General features: G+C 35.0%; 1 protein-coding gene across 3 annotated transcripts; it reads right to left on the bottom strand.

Moving 5' to 3' along the window:
- Positions 1-1414: 1414 nt before the first annotated feature.
- LOC116112071 (E3 ubiquitin-protein ligase RHF2A-like) lies at positions 1415-9132 on the bottom strand. Of its 3 annotated transcripts, none has more exons than XM_031398257.1 (7): positions 9090-9132; positions 7397-7459; positions 7199-7307; positions 6792-7098; positions 2733-2808; positions 2506-2655; positions 1415-2392 (listed from the first exon to the last, which is right to left on the bottom strand). In XM_031398257.1, exons 2-7 carry the CDS (start codon positions 7432-7434, stop codon positions 2083-2085), a joined length of 990 nt encoding a protein of 329 aa, XP_031254117.1. In that variant the 5' UTR covers positions 7435-7459; positions 9090-9132; the 3' UTR covers positions 1415-2082. The 3 variants fall into 3 exon arrangements, with proteins under 3 accessions (XP_031254117.1, XP_031254118.1, XP_031254119.1); XM_031398258.1 differs by having other exon boundaries at positions 1927-2392; positions 2506-2613; XM_031398259.1 differs by lacking the exons at positions 1415-2392; positions 2506-2655; positions 2733-2808 and adding exons at positions 5906-6375; positions 6489-6596 and having other exon boundaries at positions 6716-7098.
- Between the last annotated feature and the right edge of the window lie 289 nt (positions 9133-9421).

Here is a 9421-nt window from a genome sequence, read left to right as displayed (position 1 = left end):
AGCTTGATTACTTCTTAAAGGGTAATAATCTATAATTTTCATATACACATTCATACCTCCCTTATTGCAAACATGTAACCATAAGGCAAATTCAATTGAAGGCACATGCCATTGGTATGCTCACCTCACATTTGGTCGCCAAACATGATGCCAAAATCTATGACTACATCAGATATTGAAACAACATGCATTCTTCATTCTTCCTGAATTTAAAGTTGGAGTTGAAAGCACAATGGAGATTGGAAAAAATGGCAATCTTAGTCTTTTCTTCCTTTTTTTCTTTTTAATTATTACTATAAGAAACTCAAGAATTTTGGGATTAGAACTGTAAACATTTCAAAGAAGGTTAAAGTTTATGATTCGTTAGAATTTTCTATCAAGTGAAATCCTTCAAACACCATCTGAGAAGTCCTTATTTTCAGAAGTATTTCTATTGAGACTTCAGTCAATGACTCATGGTCCATAAAGCTAGTTCTCCTCCCCCTGGACAAACTCCAATATCATGGAGCCTAAAGTGTATCATTTTCTGATACAACATCCCTACACCATATCCTGGACTTCTTAAAGCTTCTTACTTTTAGTAAACATGAAAATTAATTGGCCTTCAAATAAAATTAAAATTGTCCATTCTCCCTTTTCCACAAGAAGCAGGTTCATAAATTATAAATGCCAGAGGGCTTAACCATTAAATTACTCCTCCTCTAATACAAAATAAGCACAAAATTTATAAGGTTGTCATTAATTATTTTATTGTTATTTCCATCATGTGACACGTTTCCAAAAAGAGAAGCATTTTTGTCAGTTCCCTCTACAGCCGAAAGATCTTGATTGTCTTCCCAAATAGGTCATAAGAAACTAAAGGGATGCAATCAAGCTAATAAACGGCAATTATTCTGCCTCTGGTTTGGGAATCTCGCTTTCAATACATAACTTGGGTACCTATACTCCACATTCGAATTATTTTTCCATATAGTCACTTAAATTATGTAATGATAGCTTGAGTACTAAACCAAAGGCCATCAAGAAAAGGGAATTTCCATGAGCAGATACAAAATAAGTATGCCACAGTAACTCTTAAAGTTGAACCCATAATCTAGAAGCTATACCCAAATCTAGAAACCTTCCACACACGTGCATACTAAAGATCAAGCATGCTCCACTAAAAAAATATGAAAAGATTGGATAGCATATCAACCAGTATCAATATTCTTCAAACTGGATAAAACAAGTGAGGAAAGAACCTAGAAGCTGTTCAGAAAATTATGCTAAGCAAAAAGTTGTGTCTCAAAGGGATGTGGGGAAGCTCAAAGTGCACAACTAAATCAGAGAAGTAACCATTATATGACATTAAACGCAGTGCATCAACGAAAACTGTAGTACCGCAAATGACCCCGCCCCAGGCATATTAAAACTAGAAAGATAAATGATTCAGTATTCAGTAATAATGTAATGAACCCCAGAATTGGCACACATTCACCAAAGAAAATTTTATCATATTCCTTGTACTGTTAACTCTTAGCTTTCCCACTCAGGGAAAAGGCGACATTCATCCACTGAAGTTGTTCATATTTGCAAGAACTAGGAGACCAAACTTCTAAATTTTCTGGCTTTTCGTTGATAACCCTACGATAAATAAGAAACATCATGACACTATAAAAACCCATCATTACTTAAAGAGGAGGAGCCTATACTTTTGCCAAAAGAGTGGGGGAATATTACAAAACAGAAGACATCTAGGAAATGCTCACAAGAGAAGGATAGAGTTTTCACACCCATAAGACAATATGTCAAGTTTCACGAAATATTTATCTTTTCTCAATCAATATTTCCAACTTTTGACAGATGATAATAACGTGTAACATTCAGTTTGAGGAAGGAACCAAAAAAAATTAATAAATAAATTTTAACAAAAAGAAAGATATTAAACAAAAGAGAATTCTAATCGCAAGCAAACTGGTTCACACATATTGAAATTTACAATATAGTGAAACGAAGATATATGCATTTGTCCAAATGAAGAAAGAATTTGAATTACCTTTCAGAATAAAATGCCTTGTGCTGATGGAATTGTCGGAACTATTTTTAATTTGAACCAGAACCAGCAGCACATGAAGTTTGGCCATTATTATCATTCACGGGATTATTGACCGGACTCCCAGATGTTTGGTGGTTGTTTGACTCCGGAACTGAGCTATTTGGACTGTTTGATACAGAGGCAGTGTCAGTTCTACCATTGTCTCTGGTTTCTAGACGCTCCATCATGCGTGATACTGTAGCAATTCCAGCATTAACCTCCCTCTTAACTTCAGAACCAAGATCTGCCATTGTATTGTTGCGAGAAAAAAATCTTTCTTTCCACCCTCTTGTACTCTTTGAAATAGACTCCTTGTACCTGTGGAGAAAATAAGGTGGTCAAGTTTTCTTTGCACTCCATAAAAATGAAGGCAATCATCTGATTTAATCAAACCTTGTCACAAGTAAAGAATGCATAAAGATGATCGATACCTCATTGAAACTGCATTAAATCGAGATTTAAGAGACTCTGAAAATGATTGGAACTCTGATGGTCCTGCTCTATCTTGATTATTTGGGGAAGATTGATTAGGAGAGCTCCTAAAAGATGATAATAAATGTATGATCGCAATTTGATCCAAACTAAAGAATTAAAAATATGTTAAACGAATAAACAGTTTATGAACATATCTAATAACAGATGAATGAAAGATAGATACCTATTATTTAAGGTATTGCCATGCTGATTGGGAGAAGGAGCATTTGACCCAGATGGTGAAGCTGAACCATGGTCACCTTGAACTGTACTCAACATGATTTACAAATAATAATATATGACAAGAAAAAGCAAACAGCTAATATCAGACCTTTTTTTGAGTCAAAAAATTAAATGAAATTCAACGAAAGAAGTTTATATTTTTCATTATAAATGTATATGTGGGCTGTACCACATCATTACCCATTGAACAAGTCATGATGCATACATTAATTCATCCAGGATTTAAAGTAAATTCATAAGTCTAAACAAAAATTGAATTCATAAGTCTAAACAAAAATTGATTATATATTATGCTTGTATGATTGGTAAACATTTAAAACATCTATAATATCATTCAATTTAGCATCCAAGACTCAAACCATAAGTTTTCAAATATAAACTGATTTACAATCATCAACTGTTTTCTAGGTTCAAATAGAAGTGGTTTCTGTCTCTAGCTTTATTCTGAATCATCTTCTCAAAGGATTCTCTACAGGATGGATAGAGGCAATGCGGCACATTACAGTATGCCAATATCTGGAAAACCAAGGTCAACCTTTTATCAAAGACTTCTCCATAGTTGAATAGTTACTTTCAATATCAAAAACAAATCAATCATAGAACACAAACAAGAATCATACAAAGCAGCAGCAAGTCCGAGATTCTAAACAAAAACAAAAACCAAATTAAAAAGCATTAATTGGTGTGCATTAAATATATTCGCCCAAGCTACAACCTCCATTCTGCTTCCTGTGCTTGCAAAAATCTTCGGACATTTCATTATCCAACAAATAAACAATATGCAAAAGATTTAAAGATACTAAATTATTTTGAAGTCGCCCTAAATTGCTACACAAGAAGGAGAAATCTCAACCAACACTCCAAATGAATGGACCTCCTCTGATTAAAATCAATTAAACCAATTATCCTATCCCTGTCTTAAAGAAAAAACATCAATTAGGTTGGCCCTATTAGTAAACAATAATTCTGAATGGAACCACAATAGTGATGTTAAAGCAATCACTGCAAACAATAACTAGTTACCACAATGGTAATAGCTCTTCTGATAAAAGGGGTGAGGGGAAAAGGAGAGGAGTGGGCATTAGACTACTTGTCAATTGGGAAAGGTTGGAGAATACTAGAGTCATCCTTCTCGTAGTTTCTGTTTGCCACTATCTCAATATAATACTATTCTCCTCCCCACCCTCAGTTGAGCTTGATTACTTCTTAAAGGGTAATAATCTATAATTTGCATATACACATTCATACCTCCCTTATTGCAAACAGGTAACCATAAGGCAAATTCAATTGAACGCACATGCCATTGGTATGCTCACCTCACATTTGGTCGCCAAACATGATGCCAAAATCTATGACTACATAAGATATTGAAACAACATGCATTCTTCATTCTTCCTGAATTTAAAGTTGGAGTTGAAAGCACAATGGAGATTGGAAAAAATGGCAATCTTAGTCTTTTCTTCCTTTTTTTCTTTTTAATTATTACTATAAGAAACTCAAGAATTTTGGGATTAGAACTGTAAACATTTCAAAGAAGGTTAAAGTTTATGATTCGTTAGAATTTTCTATCAAGTGAAATCCTTCAAACACCATCTGAGAAGTCCTTATTTTCAGAAGTATTTCTATTGAGACTTCAGTCAATGACTCATGGTCCATAAAGCTAGTTCTCCTCCCCCTGGACAAACTCCAATATCATGGAGCCTAAAGTGTATCATTTTCTGATACAACATCCCTACACCATATCCTGGACTTCTTAAAGCTTCTTACTTTTAGTAAACATGAAAATTAATTGGCCTTCAAATAAAATTAAAATTGTCCATTCTCCCTTTTCCACAAGAAGCAGGTTCATAAATTATAAATGCCAGAGGGCTTAACCATTAAATTACTCCTCCTCTAATACAAAATAAGCACAAAATTTATAAGGTTGTCATTAATTATTTTATTGTTATTTCCATCATGTGACACGTTTCCAAAAAGAGAAGCATTTTTGTCAGTTCCCTCTACAGCCGAAAGATCTTGATTGTCTTCCCAAATAGGTCATAAGAAACTAAAGGGATGCAATCAAGCTAATAAACGGCAATTATTCTGCCTCTGGTTTGGGAATCTCGCTTTCAATACATAACTTGGGTACCTATACTCCACATTCGAATTATTTTTCCATATAGTCACTTAAATTATGTAATGATAGCTTGAGTACTAAACCAAAGGCCATCAAGAAAAGGGAATTTCCATGAGCAGATACAAAATAAGTATGCCACAGTAACTCTTAAAGTTGAACCCATAATCTAGAAGCTATACCCAAATCTAGAAACCTTCCACACACGTGCATACTAAAGATCAAGCATGCTCCACTAAAAAAATATGAAAAGATTGGATAGCATATCAACCAGTATCAATATTCTTCAAACTGGATAAAACAAGTGAGGAAAGAACCTAGAAGCTGTTCAGAAAATTATGCTAAGCAAAAAGTTGTGTCTCAAAGGGATGTGGGGAAGCTCAAAGTGCACAACTAAATCAGAGAAGTAACCATTATATGACATTAAACGCAGTGCATCAACGAAAACTGTAGTACCGCAAATGACCCCGCCCCAGGCATATTAAAACTAGAAAGATAAATGATTCAGTATTCAGTAATAATGTAATGAACCCCAGAATTGGCACACATTCACCAAAGAAAATTTTATCATATTCCTTGTACTGTTAACTCTTAGCTTTCCCACTCAGGGAAAAGGCGACATTCATCCACTGAAGTTGTTCATATTTGCAAGAACTAGGAGACCAAACTTCTAAATTTTCTGGCTTTTCGTTGATAACCCTACGATAAATAAGAAACATCATGACACTATAAAAACCCATCATTACTTAAAGAGGAGGAGCCTATACTTTTGCCAAAAGAGTGGGGGAATATTACAAAACAGAAGACATCTAGGAAATGCTCACAAGAGAAGGATAGAGTTTTCACACCCATAAGACAATATGTCAAGTTTCACGAAATATTTATCTTTTCTCAATCAATATTTCCAACTTTTGACAGATGATAATAACGTGTAACATTCAGTTTGAGGAAGGAACCAAAAAAAATTAATAAATAAATTTTAACAAAAAGAAAGATATTAAACAAAAGAGAATTCTAATCGCAAGCAAACTGGTTCACACATATTGAAATTTACAATATAGTGAAACGAAGATATATGCATTTGTCCAAATGAAGAAAGAATTTGAATTACCTTTCAGAATAAAATGCCTTGTGCTGATGGAATTGTCGGAACTATTTTTAATTTGAACCAGAACCAGCAGCACATGAAGTTTGGCCATTATTATCATTCACGGGATTATTGACCGGACTCCCAGATGTTTGGTGGTTGTTTGACTCCGGAACTGAGCTATTTGGACTGTTTGATACAGAGGCAGTGTCAGTTCTACCATTGTCTCTGGTTTCTAGACGCTCCATCATGCGTGATACTGTAGCAATTCCAGCATTAACCTCCCTCTTAACTTCAGAACCAAGATCTGCCATTGTATTGTTGCGAGAAAAAAATCTTTCTTTCCACCCTCTTGTACTCTTTGAAATAGACTCCTTGTACCTGTGGAGAAAATAAGGTGGTCAAGTTTTCTTTGCACTCCATAAAAATGAAGGCAATCATCTGATTTAATCAAACCTTGTCACAAGTAAAGAATGCATAAAGATGATCGATACCTCATTGAAACTGCATTAAATCGAGATTTAAGAGACTCTGAAAATGATTGGAACTCTGATGGTCCTGCTCTATCTTGACTATTTGGGGAAGATTGATTAGGAGAGCTCCTAAAAGATGATAATAAATGTATGATTGCAATTTGATACAAACTAAAGAATTAAAAATATGTTAAACGAATAAATAGTTTATGAACATATCTAATAACAGATGAATGAAAGATAGATACCTATTATTTAAGGTATTGCCATGCTGATTGGGAGAAGGAGCATTTGACCCAGATGGTGAAGCTGAACCATGGTCACCTTGAACTGAAAGCAGTTGTACATTTGATTGTGAAGAATCTTCAGCCGCAGTCGGAGGAGATGAGGGAGTAGCTGTAGGAGCTGGTTCACCTTCTTCTCTCTGAATAGGAGATGAAGAGACAGAACCGGCCGGAGCTGAATTAGGATGAGCTGAAAACACTAAGAACTGTGGACGACCATGAGCTGATGATCTATTCCTATGGCCTTCCCTTCTAGCAATGTGGCGTGCTCGCCCCATTGCAGCAGCTGCAGCTAAGTGCTGGATTATACGCTCTTCAAGTTCGGCATCATTTGCACCCACTGGCAACTGCATTGAAGGCAACAACATTGAAATAACACTAACAATGAGACATACGTGCAATTATTGACCAAATACAGCTTCCAAATATCATAGGAAGAGTACAAACATGCTGCAACTCAAAATCTCCCAGAGTTGGATGATGAAATATGGTAGCATTTCTAGACGTATTAAAACTAAAGCTTCTCTCCTGCTCTACAGCCTCAAGCAATTCCTGGCTGGCAAAGTGAGCAAAATCATAAGTTCTGTTGAACTAAAGGTATAGGTAAATAAAGAAAACAAAGAAGACATGGAATGGGATACAGACCTGGTAGGATCCTTCAGGCTGATAGGTTGCCAACACATGGGGCACTGGGAACTTCTCTGACACCTACAAGATTGAAATAATATCCAAAACTCATGTCAAATATCTGTTTCAAATGTCGTGGGACTGAAAATCTAGACCTGCTATAAGCTTTTGACCAGATTTTCTTCTAACAGAAAAAAGAGATAAAAGGTAACTTATGAGTACTGGATGGCCTGAACTTACATGAAAGTAACCAGAAAGCAACACTCTGATAGATTGAATCATCATTAGCCAACTAATATTAAAGGGATAAAACTCAGGAAATCCAAAACTAACAATTTCCAGAGCAAGGCTCACATTTATTCCGCATTAAGAGTGTAATATGGCATATGAAAGATTTAACTTGGAGTTCACATGATAAAGAGATTGAAGATGAAGTAGATTTGAATGTTTTCAAGAGACTAATTGTCTAACGCAAGCATTCCGAATGTATGCCCAACAATGGAAGAATACAAATGACTCATAAGTTGGTTTCAAATTTATGTTTTAATTGCAATATCAACAGCAAACCAACAATTTTAATTTTAATCCATATTAACAGTTAACCTACCATCCCTGTTTAATGAAAGCTTGTAACCTCTCATCTGAGACATTCAACCATCAACATGAGAAACATATAAAATATTAATTTTAGAATAGCACATCTACATCCAACCAAAGAACCTAACAATAGATATCCTCGGAGTTTGATAAAACCAATTTCACAGTAAACTAGCATGAGTTCCATGTAAAACAATTTATACATTCAAGGACCCTGAAACTACTTGATTCCATTTCATTTACTTAGCATGCAAACTTATTGGGAAATCTAGCATCTTTTGTGACTTTCAAAGCTTCCTATGTTTATAAAACTCATAAGGTAGACATTAACTTCAACTTAGCATCGAATTTAATTTAATCTCTATCCTTGAATGAAAAAGTAAACCTTTTTATGAAAATCAAAGGAGGCTAAAGTGATTTTGACAGCATTAGTCACATCTTGGTCATGTTCAAAAGATTATTAGGACATATATATAGACTTCTCTTGTTTGTATCCCAACTCCAGTCAAGTATTGAGCAGAATTAATAATATTATTCGGCTATATAATACCAAGAACAGTACAACTCAATTGCACGTTTATGTGAAATGCAAAGCACTAAATAATCTTAATCGCATTTCCATATGCCCTGTGATTAACAAAGGTCACAGATTGGTAAACATAAAACACTGATACTACCTTCCAAGCAATGCACACATGATTTTGGGTCAAACTGAGGCTATTAAAGGTCAGTTGCTCATCCACATTGACATTAATTAAACCAGCCATATGTAAAACTACACTAGCAAGATAATTGCTCACACTCTTGTAGTTTGGCCAGGATATAGCAAGGATTTAATGTCATAAAAGTTATTCACATAAAAAGTTCCTTAACGTCTCTTCAAAATCTGACTTGTCCGAAAAAATTTGCAATCTCAAAAACCAAAACACTGTAATACAAACACTCAAAATCATTATCTGCTTCTAAATATGCATCAATATTCTAAGATCATTCATTAGGGTATATTATTTTAATAAGAGATAACGGTGTATTATTAACTCAAACATTCGTTTGTTATGACCCAATGAATCCATCAAGAACTATAAATCCCCAAAACTGAAATTAAAATAGATACCATTCAAGAATGCACTGAAGATGGAACTCATGCTTGCAACTAGTCACCTGCATAAAACAACAGACAACACTTTCAAAAATATGTAAAAATGACAAGTCGAAGAACCACACCATTCAAAATGAATACTAACGCATTAGGAGTGAAGGTGCAGTCTCAGGAACAAGCTTCCATGACACGAATCGCTGCTACGAAGTGATCCAGCGATTTTTCGACCACAAGCCTATTGGATTCCCCCCTGAACACACAAGATGGCACCGCAACGTCAAATGAAGCCGCAAACTGCACTGCTTGTGCTTGCTCATTGTCTAAGGTTTATTTGTGTGCCGGACGTC

The sequence above is a fragment of the Pistacia vera genome, unplaced genomic scaffold (genome assembly GCF_008641045.1).
Source record: "Pistacia vera cultivar Batoury unplaced genomic scaffold, PisVer_v2 Contig656, whole genome shotgun sequence".
Classification (NCBI taxonomy): domain Eukaryota; kingdom Viridiplantae; phylum Streptophyta; class Magnoliopsida; order Sapindales; family Anacardiaceae; genus Pistacia; species Pistacia vera.
The sequence above is the reverse complement of the archived record's forward strand: the minus strand, read 5'-3'. Positions and strand labels throughout refer to the sequence as shown.

Excerpts from the sequence above, each read along its gene's own strand:
- LOC116112071 (XM_031398257.1), bottom strand. The coding sequence starts at position 7,434 with ATGTGTTGGCAACCTATCAGCCTGAAGGATCCTACCAG. Across the intron at positions 2,656-2,732 it reads GGCAATACCTTAAATAATAG|TTTGGATCAAATTGCGATCA; the intron begins GTATCTATCTTT and ends TTAATTCTTTAG. Across the intron at positions 2,393-2,505 it reads TTTAATGCAGTTTCAATGAG|GTACAAGGAGTCTATTTCAA; the intron begins GTATCGATCATC and ends TTTTCTCCACAG.